This window comes from Limulus polyphemus, unplaced genomic scaffold (genome assembly GCF_000517525.1).
Source record: "Limulus polyphemus unplaced genomic scaffold, Limulus_polyphemus-2.1.2 Scaffold2762, whole genome shotgun sequence".
Classification (NCBI taxonomy): domain Eukaryota; kingdom Metazoa; phylum Arthropoda; class Merostomata; order Xiphosura; family Limulidae; genus Limulus; species Limulus polyphemus.
This window is the reverse complement of record NW_013668372.1, coordinates 58,571-79,067: the sequence shown is the minus strand read 5'-3', so window position 1 is coordinate 79,067 and position 20,497 is coordinate 58,571. Positions and strand designations below refer to the sequence as shown.

The following is a 20,497-nucleotide window of genomic DNA, read 5'->3' as shown; positions in this document are numbered from 1 at the left end:
CTCCCAGTGACTCTCCAAATCTTGTCCCATACAGTTTTGGAATTGGTGGTAGAAGGATGGTAGTAGTGAACTTTATCCAAGACTCCTTTTGGCTTTGACGTCGAACCTGCCGAGTATGGGCATGGGCCCGCTGATAAACAATGCGGTTAGAAAGAGTGTGTTACCGTCGAAAGGTATCCCAGGCCCGTTTTTGAGCCTTCCGTGCCTCCTGGCAGGCAGGACTCCACCATGGACGAGGATACCGTGGAAACCGTGTCGAGGTCTTAGGAATAGAATAAACAGCTGCCTGGACAATACAGTCAGTCACTGTCACCACACAATCGTCTATTGATGGTAGACAGACAAAGGCAGGATCAAGTTCAGAGAGAGAGGTGAAAGATGGCCAGTCAGCCTGGTCCAGCTTCCACCGTGGCACTCGGGTCGGGTGGCATCGACCATGGCCAACCTTGCACTTTTCACTCGTTTTTCTTGGATGGTCAACAGCGATCCTCAGGGGTAGTGATCATTTTCCCATCATACTGAGAGAAGGGAGCAAATTGAGAGATCAATGGCAGTAAAAGACTGACTAGGTGCATGAAAGTAAGTGTATGTTCCAGTACTGAAGAGAGAAAGGTTGTGGTCCGAGACCATGCGCTCTATGGAACGACCCCTCCCATCAATATCAGCACCACCCCAGAGGGGGTTGTGTCCATTTAAGTCTCCCAAAAGTAAAAAGGAAGGTGGCAACTGGTCAACGAGAGCGTCAAGGTCCGATTGATCATAAGTCTCCCCAGGAGACAGGAAGAGAGAACAAACAGTGATGGCACAACCCAAGGAAACACGTATGGCTACAGCCTCCAAGGGTGTAATGAGGGACACGGATAAGGAGGGCACATGCTGGTCGACCAGCAGTGCTACCCGTCACACAACCTGTCATTCCGGTACAAGGAAAACTGCCGAAGGGTGACTGTATCAGCAGGTTTCAGAAATGTTTCCTGTAAGGAGAGACACGCAGGATGATAGGAGTCAATCATCGCCTTAATGTCATCAAGATTCGAACGAAAACCTCGACAGCTCCACTGTATCAAAGTGGCCATTTTTATGTATGTTTAGGAGAAGAGGGTGGAGAACCCTTCAGTTTATGACCACGCCGTTTTTCTTTACTAGATAGAGGTCAATTGACCTCCATGGATCCTGCCCTTGAATGAGCGGGCAGATCTCTGTCATCAGAGTGACAATCCAATGACTGAGGACGTGATCGAATAATCGTCCTGCATTTAGCGGCCGAAGAGGGACCTGCACGGACACCAGAGGCCTGGTGTCCGAGGAGCTTGACCCAGGCAGTCACTGGAAGGAACAGTGGAGACAGAGATTGGAGTAGATGTAGATTGATCAACTCTATTATCCATGGTCCTACATCTCGGACATATGCCTCTGCACTACGCTCCACTGCTACAGTGGGAGTGCAGACGGACCTTTCCGTGCCTCCATCTGAGTCTTTTTCACGCCATGTGCGGGGTCTTCTGCCCTGGAAACAATAGCTTCCGAGCATCAGGATAAGAGATGTTATTTAGAGTCTTCAAATGCTGTACCTCTTTCTCCTCCACCCACTTAGGGCAAGACTTATAGGAAGAGGGGTGGGAACCACTACAATTAACACAGTGAGGGTCCATTTTGCACTCGTAGGAGTCATGGTCCTTGCCACCACAACGAGCACACATCACAGAACCACGACAAGATGTCTTTGAGTGACCGAACCGCTGACACTGAAAACACTGTTATCTCTGTGATTAAACCAAGTTATTAAAATCAACAACAGCAAAAACACTACTAAGTGTAGGTTAAATTTAAAAAAATAAAGTATTCCATAATTTGTTAAGACATTATTCTGATACTTATCAACTATGTTTATAATTAAACCTCAGTATTACTCAATCATGTATAGTCATCCCAGTTAGAGAACATCAAGATGGTTTCCTCATGATAGGGAAATAATTTTCTCTATGTATGAATATAACTTAATACTAAGTGTAAAACTAAATCATTAAACCATATTCAACCTGAGCTACTGATCTCTAATGAACAAAAAACTACTTTATAATACAAAACACTGCATTATTTTTAAAATTAATAAATTGATACCTTCTAAATTAAAATACAAACTTCTCATCAGCACAAAAAAAGAGAAAGCAATGAATGATAACCTTCACAATCACCCTATGCAAAATCATTGCCTCATTAGTAATCCTGGAAATTACCCTCAAGATAAAATTGCAAATAAATGGTTCTAAAGTGTTGTTCTCCCTGGAATCTATTCATACAATCTCATTCTTAAGCTTTATTCATAGTCCTACCTTAACTTCCAAACATATATGGATAACAGAACATATACAAAAAGTGTTTTTTAATAAATTATATGACAGTAAATGCTTATTAATGTTTCAACTAAAAATTAAATTTAAATACATTTTTATGAACATATTTTCTAAAAGTTAATTATATTGTAGTAACAATATATGTATGGAGAAAGTTTATACTTTTTCAAGCATTTCACAAAGACAACATTTTTTGTGTACATTTGGTCATCTGTTGTAAGTTGTCCTCGATTATAATTTTCACTTACGTATACAGTAGGCAAGCCAAACACTGAAAAGTGCCCTTAAAATTTTAATAATGGCACTGTTTTTTAATACTTGATATCCATGCTAAATATCTTGCCTCAAGCATACAAAAGAAGATTAGGGTGGATGCCCCCATCAGTATTATTTCTGAAGGTCACTTTTAAGGTAACAAGGGTCAAACTGGCTATTTTTGACAGATTTGCATCTACTCTTCCTACACTCAAATACTGTATCAACAAAAACTGTTATTTTTAAGGCACTGTAGCTAGAAAACTCATTTTGCTGTCTCTAAAGTATTTTGGTCCATGGCTGGAACAATTTATGGAGGATGGCAGGTTCGAATCTCTTAGAAATAAAAAATGCAAAATAACTTTCATATTGGTTGCATGTACTTGTGTAAATATTTATATGTAAAACATATATGCACATACCATATACGTTATTGTCAGTGTTTTTTTTAGGTATGTAAATTTACAAAATTCCCAATCATTTGATGAGCTGACTCCACAAAATAAACTTGATATAGCTATGGATCCAGTATCTATTATAAAGTGAAAAATACATTTCAATGACAATAACAATTCAAAATGTTTCTACTGTCAGAGTGGTAAAGGAGATTTACACACAGCATCAACAGATGGGAAGACCAGGGAGAAAGATGTCGGTGATTCAGTGATACCAAACACATGGATGTGCTAGAAAACTAGAACATCTTTCCATGAATGAATTCAACAAAATGGATGTTAAATGGCACAAAGCATGTTACATTAATTTCACATCTGAAAACAAACTATCTAGATTAAGAAAACAGCAGTGTTCATCAACAGAGACAACCAGTGCTCAACCTGAATATTCTTCAAGTGTCGCTTCACCACTACAAGGTACAGTTTCTATCTACCAACTGATTGGACTTCATGTATGTTTTGTCAAGCACAGGACAAGAAAGTTCACAGAGCAGAAACTTCAGAAAAATCTGAAGAATCGATTGCATGTACCAAAATCAATCCATTGATGAGTACAAGCCTTTCTGGAGTGAGTGACTTGGTCACTGCTAGAGAGCACTACAACCTTGCACGCTTGATAAAATTTGAAAGACAGTCTCCTAAACTTAAATCTTCCATGAATCCACAAAAAATTGTAGCAAATGAGTGTTTGCTGCAGTTGTGCAGAGATTTTAGTGCAGGAATATCTTGTGGAAATGTGTATGACATGGTGAATGTATAGGAGAGATACACCCACATGTGCAACGAGCAGAATATGCCACTGCTCCAGCACTTGCAGTCAAAGAGGATGACTTTTTATGAAATAGTTCAGCAGTTAGTTGGACTGACTGTCAATTATGTACAACCTCTAACATGAGGAAACCTACTAATATATCCTGGAAAAAAAATCAGATTTTATAATCTTAAAAAGCCTCACAAAGTGTGTATATTTTCCTTTGCTTACTCTTTGGAGGTGTAGATGTCATAGATGAGACAACACTGTAAAGCAGACTGTCTGCAGCATTGCTCAAGATATAGTGTATGCAGTATCTAATAGGTAAAAACTGACAACAAAGCACATCAGTTTAGGTCTGGTGCTGCATCAAGCTACTCACTCTCAAGCATTTCTTGACCTTTTCCATGCAGCCAATCATACTATCTGCTTTGGCACTGTTCAGAGAATTGAGTTAACCATAGCTCATAACATTCTTGTTCCATACAATCTTGTGGAGAATTGGATAATCATATGTTCTTGTGACAACATAGGTGTACTGGAAGCAATGTTGAATGGGAAGAATATGTTTCACTTTACACAGCTGGCAGTGTGGCAGAGAGATCCAGCTCCCCAAGAAGATCTAACAAATATAAATGTCGAACGATCCCTGAAGCTAAGAACAATCAAGCCTGATGCCCTAGAGGAGTTTCTAAAAATTGATCATGCAATCCTTCCATCTTGTCAATAACCTTCACCCTCATTTGGCAAAGACTAAGTGATTAACATAATGTGGTTCAACAACAACTGTATGAAAGACCCAAATCATGGGCCAAACATATGACTTGAATTATGTCCAGAATCTATGGTGAGGATAATCAGTCAGTTCCTGCCTGGAGAGCACTCAATAAAGCCACTAATATTGTTGATGCTTCTCATTCTCCAGGCACCTGCAGGTGATAATGATACCTTTACCATCAAGATTAATTATTTCCTGATCATATCAAACCAAATGGGCCAGAAGTATAAAGTGATCACTGCTGACCAACTACTTTATAGCTGAGGCAAAGAGTTAGTTAGTTAGTTGGTTCATTAATGTCATATTTCTCAGTGGAGGGTTTCACATCAGTTTCAACTTCATGAAAGCCACTGGCCAGTAAATGGAAAATGCTGGACTTGATGACCTATGGGCTGAGGCAGCAGTTTATGCAACCAACACTACTGAAACCATGCTAAATGGTAAAGCTTACTACCAGGCAATGAGAGAACACTAAATGAAATAAGAAGCTCTGAGGCACAGTAAGTGGTCTATGTTCAAAACATACAAAGACATGAAAATGCATGCCACAGATGTTGCTAAGCTGCAAAAAGAAAGATGCCAACCATAGAGAAGATATCTGCAAAGCAGTAGACCAGCTTGCTGATAATTTGAATGATGAAAGTTTTCAAGGCCTTCTAAATGAATCTGATAAAAAAAAAACACTCTGACAATCCCCATTTCAGATGTGGATGACATACATGGAAAAGGTGGAGATTCTTCTCGATTTCATCAGAGCTCAAAGAGATGACAACTGGACTCTTCATTTGGAAGCCTTTGCTGCAGTACTTCCATGGCTAACCATATGTGACCACACAAATTATGCTCGATGGTGGCTAGTATATCTGGCAGATATGAAACTCCTTGAGAAGACAGCACCAAATGACCATACAGTATTTAATGTTGGAAATTTTGTTGTGAAATGGAACAAAAGGCATTTCAACCAAACTACAGTTAATCTGGCAACTGAGTGAATGAATAAAACGTGTAAAATGCAGAATGGGATCATCAGCATTACAAAAAATGACCAAGCTTTGCCTCATATAGTTGGAATGATCACATAGTTGCCACGAAACTAGAGCTCTCTTCATTCTGGAGAACAATGAAGAAGAATCACCTTTCACTCAATCAGACAGTGTGTCATCTAGGATGGATTGTGATGTTGATTATGTGAAGCAACTCACTGCCCAGCTTACAAGATTTGATGTCTTTAGAATACATACATTTTTGAGGAAAGATAACGATGAAACACCAACAAACAGAGTGTGCAGGGACACATCCTTGATACCACTGGTGACAAGAGATGCTGCACCTTCAGAAGTGGTGAGAGATCTCCTGACAGCTGCAGACTGAGGAAAGCATCAACTCATTACCAACGTGAAGCAACGATTGACTGAAAGAACAATAGGATTTTATGACAAAATGAAGAAAAATCAATCAAAAACCTTTGCTGATTTGAACAAGGCAACTGTTTCTATGAAGCAAAATGTTGTAAAAACTTTCAAAGATGACAAGTTATTAAGCAATTGATCAATGCTGTTACAGCAGGGAGACCAATGGTTATGGAGATCATTCTAAAACATGAGCTGTTACCAATTCGTGCTGTCTCTGACCAAACCTGGGGGAGAAGTGAACTCAACACCAAAAGCAGAGTTAATGAGTGTCTTGACAACTGGAATGATTATACCCTCAGAAATTCCAAACAGTCATATGAAAACATATGTGCTAATTGATGGTCATGGACTTATTTAGTCTTTTGGAAAGCTTCCTGAATACCAACTATTTGGGCACTATGCTGAAATATTCATGAAAATTCTGAATGGGTACACAATTCAAGTGGATGTGGTATTCAGTTGTTACATTGGAGAGGAATCAATCAAGTTAGCAACATGTACAAAGCACTTAGGTAAAATGAAACCAATACACAAACTAATCAGTAGAACATCTGTGTTGTTGATTAGCTTGTGTATTGGTTTCATCCAAAGCCAACCTCGCTGAGTTCTTATCTGATGTACTAATGCAAAAAAGGTAAAGATTTGCTGGTACAAAATGGTGAATTTTCCAATTCTACAGATGCAAAGTCCACATGCAGAGATGACCTCAGGCTCCACGGAAACCACAAAAAAGCTGACACAAGGCTAATACTTCATGCTTTTGAGGCAGTCAACAAAGGATATAAATGAGAGGTGGTCTACTGCAAAGATAGACATCATGCTGCTGCTTCTGCACCTTATATCTATACAAGTATCTGAAGTCTGGATGTCTCTGGAACATTATAACAGCAGAAATGTTATCAAATGTATTAAATTTTTAAAAACTCTCAATGCCTATCACAGAAATCCAGGTATGCCAAACCTAACTTTACTACTGTTTGTACTCAGAAATGGAGGCTACACTAGTGCCTCAATTATATGTGCCTCCATTATTTGCAATCGTTAATTATCCACGTTTTTTCTTTTCCCCAAATTTTCTCAAAATAATTGTTCAATTAGAACTCTAGACAATAATTTAGATGTTTTGGAGAACTTATCACTCAGAAATTAATTTTGGTTGCAAAAGTTCAGGTGTTGCATGATATCCTCTGTTATTTCTAGCAGTTAAAACAGGAATACAAAATATCTGTAGCTTGATTAACTTTATTTGATTGATGATGAAAAACATAGTATACAAAAACACACAAAATACACACTAAGATTTCTTAAAGATTTCAGTTGTCATCCACTATTCTATGCTGCACGGCTAGCATCCTTTAACCACATATGCATGTTTATATTGTGTTGGGGTGTTCCCTACAGATAATTGTATCTTCAGTTGTTTTAACAAAGGTTTTTTCAAATTAATTTCCAAGTATAGATTTGCACTAGTTTTGACTTATTTTTCACAGGCATTGATAAGGTGTGAATGCACTTCCATATCTATAGCAGAAAAAAATGCCAAAATTTAGGAGCTATTTATGCCTATGTTAGCAATTAAATTCAACAAAAAACAGAAATGGGCACTCAAAAGAGGAAGCACTATACGAGAAAAAATAGAATTGAACTTGTGTAACTCACAAAATTCAGAGAAATTGAGCATGATTGACTGACTGGCTGACCAGCACTTGGCTTTTATTATTATGATTGTGATGAATTTTATAATTTTTCATGATAATGTGATTAAACGACAGTAAAAAGATTATAATTTAAAACCAGGAAATTAAAAATATTGAAAATTTTTATTTATATTAAACAATAAACTAAAAATTGAGGTACACTAATTTTTTGCTTTCCCTGGACTGGTACAAATAATAGAGGCACCAGTGTATATTTATTTACTTTCACAGAAATGACTGCATGCTAACAATCACATGATATAAACAACCACTTGATAGTATTGCCTCTACTAACTGCTTTTAGTCCCACCTGAGTTTAAACATGTGCACTGATTGGTTGAATTGAAAGAAAGAAGAAAAACAAAATTAGTAATGTGTTTTGCAACTGCAGTACTTCATTCCTGAAAAAACATGAAGAAGCATTGAATCTGCCATTAAAATCTTAAAAACGAAGTTCGAGTTAGGACTCAAAGAACACAAAAATAATTCCGGACATCCAAGAGTCCAGAACTGTTCTAGAATTGAGTTCTATTTAGCACAGCCCTACTCACGAATAAAATTAAAGGAAATACTAGTCACCATGATGATCTGACATCCAGAATTTGTCGAGGCCTGGTCTAGAGGTCACTGTAAAATAATAAAATTAAAAGCAAGAAGATGTGAAAAGGTAAGATACCTGAGGTTATTTGGATAAATAACTGCAATTTTTTGTTACAATCTGCATAATTCTAGAAAACAAACAAACAGAAGGTAATATTTTCCATTGTTGATTTCACTACAGTTAGTGTTAAGGTGGATAAAATAAAAGAGAAAATATAAAGTTATACCAAAAACAAATCTTTTGATATTCATTTAGGAGATTCAATAGGTTGTGCAAATGAAATATTTATATTCTTAGCATGAAAATCATCTTTCATTTGGAATGACTTAATAAAGATTTATTGAGTCTATTCAGTCACTTGAATGATTAGTGGAGAACTTCTGTTAGTTTATTTGTAAGTTAGATTAACTTATCATTAGTCCCAGAATTCCTGTTGAAATGACCCAAGCTCATGCTTTTCCACTTCTATAGACAGAAAAATGTCTAGATGTACTGGAAGATGCCTGTTGTTCAACACAATAGATTCAACAAGTCAAGCTGTACAACGAAAGCAAGTCCAAAATTGCTTTCAGCACTCAAAGGGATTTTTACTAATTTCTCATCTTGTCATTTCATCTGTGTGTTAATAAATGCCTTTTTGAAATGGCATGAAATTTTACACTAAGAAAGCTGCAAAAGAAGAGATGTCTGATCCATATTGACAATGTCCTGGTGTTTATTCACACATTTTAGTCTACTGCTGAAAAAATAGGCATGGAACTTCAATAGATAACAAAAATAGGCTTGAAACTGAAGCCAGCAACTGTGAACTTGTGCAGACATAGTCACATATTGTGATAGGAGAAAATCTTTACAGACCCTGCAAACATTGCAAAGAGCAGAAATTGGTTCCAACCCATGACAAAATGAACAAACTGCAGTTTAATGGGTTTTCCCTATATTATTGATGATTTGTAGTCACTTTCTCCAAGAATGTTTCACCACTGTCTACTCTAATAAAAAAAAAAAAAAACATTTCAGGTGGACTGAGAACTGTGACCATGCATTTTAACCCTTAATGTATTATTTAACAGAAGCTCAGGTGTTAGTATACCAAAGATAAAGTTGTCCATTCCTACAGGATATTGATTCTAGCAAAAGGTTAATTAGAGTAGTATTGTCTTAGGTGCAGGATGAAGAATACATAATCATTTATTCACCATATACTGACAACTCCTGAACAGAGATACCAAAACAAAGAAAGAAATACTTACAGCTGTAAAATTTATCCCACATTACCAACACTATTTTTATGGCAGGTAGAAAATGGGTTGTTTCTAAAGGAAATCTAGTTATTTTAATTTAACATTTAGATATTCATGCAGCATTCATATTAACTCTATTGCTGCTGGTAGGGATCAGGAGGCATTTTATCGCATTTGTAGATTTATATTCAAAATTTTATTAAACCAATATTTTATGAATCTATGCCAATAAATGTAACATGAAACTGTAGTTTATAATTCAAATTTTAGTATTATACATAATTTAATTTTTTAATTTTTACACTTTCTCATTGGGTAGGTGAAAGTGAGTGTCACAACCTTTCACAGAGTTACATTCAAAATTTAAATAAACTACTTTATTATCGTCAATACATACGAATAAACTTGACATTAAAACATAACTAATAAATCAAATTTTAATATTATTTAAGTTTTAAGTTCTTTATATTCTAAAGAAATATTTCTAAAAAACCTCAATCTCCCCTAGTATGAGCACTGTAATGTTTGTTATCTATGCTTTCCCTCTTCTTTAATATGTCTATCACTTATCTGAGAAGTTTGAAATTCAACAAACATTACTGATTATATTATTGTTATTGCTCAGGCAAAGCATAATTTTTATAGCCTTCAATTATATTTGGTTTCACAGTCATAAACTAGAAAATGAGACCCTTCCTGTCACACACAACTGTCACATCCTCTCTTTCACAAATTGCAAATAGTTCTCTCTGATGTTTAATATTATATTATTTATAACCAATTAAGCCAAAGTTTCAATCTATCAAATGACATATTATATTACATTTTTTCTGCACAGGTAATTGTCAATTTTGCTTCCAGTTCACGCTTGATTCCCATGGGAAAGACATTGACAAGTTTAGCTGAATTTCTAACAGCTCTTGCTGCATAGTTAGAAAGCCATAATAATTATGATAGTTATAGAAGGTATTCTGCTTTTTGTATGTGATTATTCTGTGTTCTTTGGAGCATTATTTAATTAAAGAAAAAAATATTTCTTGCAGTAGTACTATTAATATAAAAATTAGGGTTAAGTGTCATCAACAGTCGACAGCAAAAATATGAAAACACAGATAAGTACTTTATTTCTTGTTTTTCATGTGTATTCTTTATTTACTGTTACAAAAGTAACTAAAATGTAAAAATCTGAAACTTTTTAAGTTAGATAAGGTCATATTAGGTAAAGTAATGAAGAATTAAATTTTTCACAGGGTACATTCGCAAGTAGCCTGTATGTTCTATAATTCAAAAGGATAACTTGAGCTGCACATTTGCCAAGTAATTTCAAATTTTATCATCTAAATATTAATTTAGATACAGTTCATAGAGCAATAAAACAATAACATTTAAATATAAACAGACATATATTGTTAAGCTATTCAAGATAAACAAATACAGTTTCATGTTATTTGACCAGCCTCATATAGAGTTAGGGTAAGAAGATAACAGATAAAATATAAAGTATTTTTGAAAAACTTTTAATATTTATTTAGGAGATTTTAGGGATGATGCAAATGAAGGTTTACATTTTCCTATACCGAAAAAGTATTTCCAATAATACTTAACCTCTTTATACCCTTCAGTCTTTATACCCACTACATCACTCCTAGTGATTTTAATCTTGTGACTCTCTTCACCTATGTCAATGTGCCCTCTATACCTGATTCGTACTCACCTTATTCACTTTTTTGAGGCTGGCAAGATTATCAGACCCAAACACCAGCTTTCGTGGGGTAAGTACTATTGGAAATACATTTTCAGTATAGGAAAATGTAAACTTCCAAAACACACTTACCCCCACACATACTTTAGCTAAAATCCAACAATGACCAAGCGGAGGGGCCAGTGAGGGCAAGATCCACACAGAAAGAACCTGAATAGAAAAACAGGTATGTAATATTGAGATATAATAAAGCACACTGGTGGGGATCCACATTACTTCTGGAACAGATATGCTCTTTGCCAGATAAAGTGAAATCTAAATGTGAGCAGTGAAGGCCAACTGCCTACAGAGTCAATATTGTTCATTATCATGAGATTCATCTAAGCCCCAACCACACAGACGAGGTTCCAAGTCTTATCATTGAATTATAGGGCTGTGAACTCAAAGCTAGATCCAAGGTGTAGTGGCTATGATATAACTTTGTAACAGAAATATGATGTGAAGGGAACCAACCTGAAAGTTATAGATGTTGCATGTCAAGCCACGAGAATTATGAAGAGAATGCAAGCAGCCCCTAAGTGGACAAACCGTCACTTTAACCTGAAGAAGCACAAAGTGTAGCAAACCAAACTGGGAATCAAAAGCCCAGACATTCAATCTGAAATCTATAGAATTTTTTTGCATGTGAGCCACCAGAATTACAAAGGGAACCCATGCAACATCCAAAAGTCTTCTCCTCAACCTGAAGAAGCTAAGAATGCAACAAACCAAACCCAGAATTATGGAGTCAATTCACACCTCACTGAATCTGAAGAAACAGAGATCATCCGACCTGGAATTACGAACTGAAAATCTAACTCCTCAACCTGGGAGGCAAGGTAACACTTCCTGCCCCCGAAATTACAAGGAGGATGTGGAACAAATGAAGTTCAACCAATGGCTCATGGATGTGATCCTCCACGTGCAAAATTAAAAGGAGTCAAGGGCCCTCTTCCACGACCATGGAGTAAAAGGATGATCAAAAAGAAGGGCCACACTCACATAACCAGATAGCAAGGTGTCATCTCTGAACCAGAATTCTGAGAAGGCTCCCACGTAGGCTGGACCAGCTCCATCCTCTTCTCCTTGAGCAAAATAAAGAGTACAACATCACTCAAGAGGAATAGACCTCTGTCCACCACTCCAGTAACAGGAAACTGAGAGTGGTAAGGACTCTCTTGTTCAACCAGAATAGAGTGGTTGGGGGAACTCGCACTGGGGAGTACTAAGGAAGGATGCTCCAGAAACTGTGCAATAGGTGAACCATGTTCCCTATTTTGAAAAGAAAACCAACCCTGAGTTGTTCAAATGAGTGGCAGTCCAGTATTGTATGTGATATTTGATATAGAACAATTGTTCACTACCCAGAAAGCACCAAGACAGTCTCATGGAATACCTCATCTCAACAGAGCTTGTTGCTACCAGGAATTTAGTTATTAGTCTACTGGTAGCTAGTGCAGATTTGTAAAAGCATACCTGATCAGGCAACACTCGTCACTGAGTGGGATCCACACGAGAATGATGAGAAGGTCCCTAAATAAGAAAGAAATGAAGTTACTCACCTCTGTGAAAATCGAGCCAGGGCATGTAGAATAGCCATGGGGGTAGCCAAAACCCATCCGAGGAAGAGTCAGTATAAATCAAGTAAATAGTGCAATATAAAGGTGTTAGGTGTGGTCTACATACCAGCCTGTAAAATTTCCTCGCCAGTGGGCGATACGCCCAAGCTGCTAGGGACATCGATATATGTCGAGCTTGATGAGATGAGACCAAGAAATGTCTTAGCAGAGTAAGCTATTCAAACCAATTTGATGAATCCATCTTGTCAAAGTGACAGAGGATAAGATGCAAGAAACTGTAAAATGCTTCAGTGCATGCCACATAACATCAGAGAGCCTGAACAGGGCAGTATAAAAGATTATCTGGATCCGAAAGGTCATATAAATGGGAAATGGAAGGAAAATGAATAGGAGAGAAAAACCTTGTGTGGATACAATAGAACATAGTTGGAATGGTACAGTGTTCTGTAAACATGGAGTGCAAACACAACTGAACAGAAGAAAACATGCTTTAAGTGAAAGATGATATAGTGAACATGACCCCAAAGGTTCAAAAGGTGGACGTGATAATCCATGGAGAACTACTGTGATATCCCAGTTAGGAATTTAGAAAGGATGATGAGGATGGATAACCTGAAATGACTTGTAAAGTTATGACAAAACCGTAGACTCAAATACTTGTCTTTGCATAGAAAAACAAAAAGGAGCTGATCATGTAGTCTTATAGAGAGCAACAAATGAAGGCCAAAGTTGCCAAACTTTTGTCAAAGAACCCTGTCACAAACAGTTGCACAGTGGGATGCAAAGGGTTACATCCATGTTTGAGATACCACTGATAATAATTAAACTATTTTCTTTGATAAACTTCCAAAGAAGACTGTCAAATGGAATGTGTTAATAAGGAAGCCACTCGAGATGTCAATCCCTGATGTCATATGATGGACATCATAAAAGCCAGGCGTGAAGTCAATTAATGCAGACTACTGGATGAAAAAAGTCCGAGGCTGACATAAGAGAGATGGACAGAGAGGATGGGGAAGACACTCCTGAATCTACTGGAAGAGTGGCAATCGGGGCTGAACCAGCTATTTTACTGCCACCAGAAGAACTTGACAGGACATGGAGTGAATCAGTGCCTGCCAAAACTGTGGAGAGCAAACAAATAAGAGGGAATGCATAAAGATGAAAACTGATCTGATCCTGACTGAGAGCTTATACTCCCAAAGCCAGAGATCAGAAGGATGGGAGCTGATCATTCCAACATATGGTGAAATCCTCGATCTGTGGTGTCGCAAGACAATAGCAGATCCAATGAAAAACTTGAGGAAGAACCATCCATTTTGTTGGAAGAGCTATGTTGGGACGAGATAACTGGTTAGCCACTAGATTCATTATCCCTGGAACATGACGAGAACATTCTGGTGCTTATGTGCCCAAAGGAGAAGATCCACTGGTCGAAAAAAAACAAAAAAGAGATCTGGAGTGAGTGACTCATGCTTTGAAAAGGATGAGACTACTGTGGATTTGTCTGATTGAAGCATTACCACCTTCTCTTGCTACAACTCAAGACCCTGAGTTGAACTGCTAAAAGTTCTAAGAGATTGATTGTAGAGAAGCTTCCTACACAGTCCAATAATCCTTGAATTTCATATTGTCTATACAAGAACCCCAGCCCTGAATAGAAGGATCAGTGAACAGATGTGTCTCTGACCATGGAGTTGGCAGAGGGACACCTACAGTTGGGTTGTACCCGTTGAACCACCAGCTGAGATCCAACTCACTGGAATCCAACAGTCTCACTGTACAATCCAGCACATCTATGCAAATGTTCCACTGGTCCTGTAACAACTATTGAAGGGCTCTCTTGTGGGCCCAAACTAAAGGAATGAGTGATTCAAAGGATGCCAACATCCCCAAAAGAGATAGAACTGATTGTGCTGGTGGAGGAGGCAACTGTATTTGAAGAACTGCCTGCTCCATGGCCTGAAGGAGTAGACGAGAAGATTGACCCCAGCTGAGTTAGGAATTGAAAAACACACCTAAATGTAAGAGGTACTGTGTGGGATTAAGAATAGATTTCTCCTTTTTTGATAAGACACCTAGCTTTTGCAACTTCTGATACCAGAGTTCAAGTGTGTAGTTCTGTCAAATGGCAGAAAGGGGCAAGAAGAAGCCAGTTATCCATGTAATGGTGAGTGTGAATGCTGAAGGAGTGAAGATGACATGTAAAAGCTCTGCCTATCTGGCAAAAAAACATAAAAAGCAGATTCTAGGCCGAATGTTAGAGCATGAAACTGAGATAATGCCTTGAAGACTCGGCAACTGGGACATGAAGTTAAGCGTCTGTGACATAGAATTTTGTACTCCATAGTCCGAGGGAAAAGAGCCACTGAAGGGAAAGAAACGACTCCATTGTAAACTGAGGAGGCTGGAGGATGCAATTGAGACAAGAAAGGCTGATAACCGGTGATGAGTTTTATGACCTTTTTATGCAGAATATCCTAGATGGCTTGTGCTCGATGATTGGATGTAAGAGGGTCTTTGGGGGGTGGAAAGCCAACCAGTAAAAGAGACAGAGGAGGAGGAGACATGGATAGAATGCCCAATCCCCTCCTGAGAAGTACAATGACCCAGTGATCTGTGGTGAATGTCTCACATACAGACACAAACCCTCTAAGACAAGACCCCATAGGACCTGACCCCATAAGGTAGTCACCAGTGCCAAAATCTGCACTCCACCCTGGAGGAGGATCCCCACTGGTAAGGTTGAAATTGACCTTGTGTTCAAATGGATCGTGGCACTGAAGCAAGAGTTCTGGAAACATGAATGGGAGATGTAATAAACCATCCTGTAGAAGAACTTTGAAATAGTCAAGAAGCCAGTGTAGAAAATGAAGAATGTAGATGGGCCACATCTGCTCGAGATTCCATGGATTCTGGAATTCCTGCAAAATGAAGACTGTCTGAGAAAAGGAGTTTCTCTTAGATCCATTAGGGCCAATGCAGAACTAAATAATCAAGTGAACTAGTTTCTCCCAATAAAGAAGGTGAAGATTCATAAGCCGTAAGATAAATACTCAAAACATTACAAACATGGCATACTAGTTGTAAAAATGGGTGCAAAAGGCAGGATGTTTGTCCGAGGATAATGAGTAGCTGGTCTGAGAAAAGGAAAGTGCTGGATAAAAAATACCTTAGTTCTCAGAGCCAATAGGAGAAAAAATATCAGACCGCATGTAAGACTCTACCCCTCTGCATATGTAGAACTGTATGTCCTTCACCAAAGGTGTTTCCTCCCCCAATGTCCAGGTAATATTAGAATCATGAGGTGGTGGAGGAGGGGCTTCAGGTGACTCTGTCTGAGACATGAATGCAAGTATCCATATTCTAAAATAATGTCTCCAAAATTTTTTTTTCTTGTAAAATCAAGAAAGTAAACAATAAACTCAGGCCCCACGAAAAAGATCTAAAATAATTCAAAAGGAAATGTTGCAAATGTTGTAATAGTGCTGAAAGATACCTGCAGTAAAGACATAAGACCATCTTCATAATTTTTGCTGTCGAGAAAAAGTGAATGAGAAAGAATAACAGGGAGCTTATACACAGAGTGGGTATAGAGGGCACATTGATGAAGATAGAGAGAGTAACAAGGGGCAATAGAGTGAGGTATAAAGACTGGAGAGGGCAAGGTAGAATTCATGGCATTGCTTAGATGAGATAAAACTAGCGTGTTACAGAATTTAAAAATTTTTAGATGAAGTATTCTAACACTTAATATGAAAATCACCATATTATTAAACATAAATTTTATTAAAATACTTAATTAATAAGTTCTGATTTTCTGTTTATGAAAACTAAGTTTACTGAAAGCTTGCCAACTTTTGTGAAGATATGATAAGTACTTTCAGAGCTATAGTCTGTATACTATCATGGTTATATGGTGGTTACAAGGTTCTATAAAATACACGTGTACATTCTGATAAGGTTAAGATTAAGTATAAAAAAATAGCTAAATATCGATTTTTGTGGGACATGTGGTATGTTGTCTTCTGCTTTCATTCAGATTACATTGTATGCCTCCCACTATTCAATATCTATAGTTTCTTACAAATTAGAAGCTCAACTTACCAATATTGGCAAGCTAGAATATAAAACATGAACCTCTTACCTTTCCTATTTGCTGAGATATCATTATATTTAGAAAATTCACCACAATTGGTCCATGTTCCTAAGTGATAGACGTATAAATAGCTGCGACCAGACAAGCAAAAACAGAGTAAAGTAAAGTCACATGAAAGAGAAGTTTGGTCAGAGAAAAGTTAAAAGAAAACATAATGTTAACTGGCATGGAAGTGAATGGCCTAATGGCTAATATGCTACAGTGAGATTAACAGTTTTGAAAGAGATAATGAGAATAATTTGTCTTGTCAAAGGGTGTTCTAAACTAATTGAACCCATCTGTGTGGACTTTGACAAAAAGAAGACGATTACTGGAAATTCAGGATACAACTGTGGTTCCCCAGGAGAAAGTGTAAGTGAATTATTCATTGATACCATAATGATAAAAATAGTTTGGCTTGTCAACTGGATTCTACAGTAATTAGATTAGCCTAAGTGAACTTTTGACAAGAAGAACTGTATAGTATTTAAGATACAACTGTGATTTTCATAGTGTAAAGAACTTTTGAACATACGTTTATCTTGTTTTGAATATATTATTTTCAAACAAGTGTAGTGCATGCTGTCCATTTATTGTTTGAATTTATCGCCAACAAGTCACAGACACCTACTGTACCTACCTTAGCCTACACCCATACATAAGATTGACATTGTCACTTAATATAATTAAATACATTAGAAATGTTCTGTTACAAATCACTTGCAGTGTTAGAAGAAATATTTCTTATTAAATTACAAAACTGTAACAAATCTGTGACATTACAGTCATACTATAGGTCAGCAATTAACAACAAAAAGGTGTTACCCAGGAACACCATCTAGAGTTTATGTAAGTAGGCATCCAGTATGTCTGTGAATCAAAGTTTGATGTTCTGGATTAGAAGGGCTTCTTTCATAGTTGTAGCAGAATCCAGGTTTTAAGAAGTCAGTAACATCAGGTAGAAATGCATTTATTATTTGTGTGCTTTTTGTACATTTCACAAGAGCTCTTACTATTTTGCCTACACAAAGTTTCTTATATAGTTCACAGATGACTTTTATTATTAGATGTTTACAGATGTCCTAAGTTTTGTCATTCATTGGTATTGGTTGCGTGTTTGTTTTGTGAAAGTAGAAGAGGTTAGCACAAACTGCTAAGCTATTTCAGATATTTCTGTAAAGTTTTCAAAAGTTTTGTCTGTGAAGGACATTAGATATTTATCACTATAAAGAATAACTTAGTCTAGTTTTGTGTCAATCACCACCTGTTCATGTTTGCAACTTCTTATAAATAATGTGTTATGCTCTTATTACATGTGTTACAAGTTTCTTGGAAAGAAAACATAAATAACCCTTTTAAACCAAAACTAGCAAACTCTGATTAACAGAAATATTGAATGGCCACATACATAGATTCTAGGTGGTGTAACACAGTAACATTTCATATTTAAATTACTGATCTATATTATAACTTTATAATGTCATAGATATATTACAATTTTGTAATTTAAATAATAATAAACTTTTCCTTCTTCCAACACAACAAGGTGTTCATGAGAGAACATACTTACATGCTTGTTCTATATTCCAAATGGTTTAAATTTAGCAGATTAAGTCTTAGGACTAAATAAATTCACATGTACATAGATGTCCTTGATAAATGTACAAGTTCAAATCTTAGACAGTAAAAAAATATTAACTTAGATTCTGAAGTTAGTAGTTACCTATTTCCAATTAAATAATTATATTCACAGTTAGAAAATCTATAATACACAAATTTACAGAAAATAATATAAAATCAAAACATGTAATAGACTTAAGTCACCTTTTGTTTCTTGATGTGTTCAGTTAGTTGCTCCAAAGCAGGAAACACTAGATGATACTGAAAGTAAACAAATCAAACACTGTCACCAAAAACAATCTCTTAAGAAAATGTTGTTTATTCCACAATCTACAAACACAGGTTTAATCAATAACATTTCTGTAGGATTCCGTCTGTATAACTAGGTAGGAAATGTAGAACAGCAGGAGGCTCAACAGAAAATGTTTTTTCAGCAAAAATTTAAATTCTCTGGACCTAAGTTAATCTGTATTTCCATCTAACAAAAATCAAGGCAAAATAACAAGTTTATCTTGTGAGTGCCTTTACTAAAAGTTCAAAGATCATCACATCTATGTAAATCTTAATCAAGTCAATCATGTATCTAATCTTCAATGTTAATCTCAATTTGTTTCAATCAGCAGTACCATCTTCTCAGGGTGCATGTGCTACTCACATGACTGATAGTTACTCTCATTCCAACATAAGGAATGTGGACCTTTCAAAAGTGCTTGGGTTATATTTGTCTTATATGATCTTCTAAACCTACATGTTTCCCTAACATCAAAAATTAAAGAATACTGTACCCTTAAGGTATCATCTGACTTACCAGTGAAAAGGACCACTGTCTATTCCTATACAAAACATTCTAGTTTACAGGATTCTTTCCTACAAGAAAGTGCATGTCACTCAATAATTAAGTGACCCAGCTCAGATTGTAACTAGCATGAGAGAAGCTTAGTGGCTGTCTTGACCAATACTTTACATTAAAATTACATACATAATATGTACAGAACTTTTTATATTAAATAAGTGGATAGGAAAAACATGGTATGCCTGCATACCACATTCATAGACAATCCAATGAAATATTTTTGAGAATAGTAATAGAGTTCCATACAAAAACTAAGATAGAATCATCATTAACCTTAGTATCACATGCTTTAATACTTTCCTGTATAGAACTTATAATATTAAATAGCAACTTAACAAAGATGAGCTTCTAGTATTATTCTCATATAGTTTGGCTGAATACTACTCTAACACTAAAACCTACAATTCCAGAAGTACTATTAAACACTGTTAAACATTTTTCATGTATTGTTCTAAGTTTAACATTATTTTCAAGCTATAAAAAACACAAATAACCTAATACATAAAAAATTAGCTCATAAAGGACAAGCTATTTCTTGACAAGAAGTACAAAGATGCAGTAATCCAAACACTAAACATATAAGGAGGTTTACAGATATTTATTATTTATCATATATGATAATGTTTAAATTTCAACTTTGATTTCATTACATAATTGCTCAATCTTTATTTAAATTGGAGTTTATTTTCAGTGTAAATGTTTAATAGTCTAAATAACTTAGATAAACAATTGTTGCATGTTCAAATGAATCATTTCAGTATTGTTAACTAGTTCAAAAATATAATTTTTTTTACTTTTATGCATGACCATAACAAACACATGCATTGTTTGTAAATAATTTCTTCTTTTAATCAATCGTTTCCCTAACCAAATTAGTTGAGCTGTGTAATGTGTTAGGATAGTATTGAAAAGTTGATGATAAAGGCAAAACACCAAAACATTGATATACCATATTTTTCGGAATATAAGATGCATCGGTGTATAAGACACACCCTTATTTTGAAGACAAAGTTTTGGG

The 20,497-nt window shown here is 36.3% G+C and overlaps 1 protein-coding gene across 4 annotated transcripts in view; it reads right to left on the bottom strand.

The window, feature by feature from the left end:
• LOC106467840 (gamma-tubulin complex component 4-like) overlaps positions 1–20,497 on the bottom strand; it is a 136,392-nt gene that overhangs the window by 61,715 nt on the left and 54,180 nt on the right. For all 4 annotated transcript variants that reach the window (XM_022396040.1, XM_022396041.1, XM_022396042.1 and 1 more), the window contains one exon: positions 18,831–18,887. In XM_022396040.1, coding sequence (XP_022251748.1) covers positions 18,831–18,887 — 57 coding nt within the window. The remainder of the gene's footprint in view (positions 1–18,830; positions 18,888–20,497) is intronic.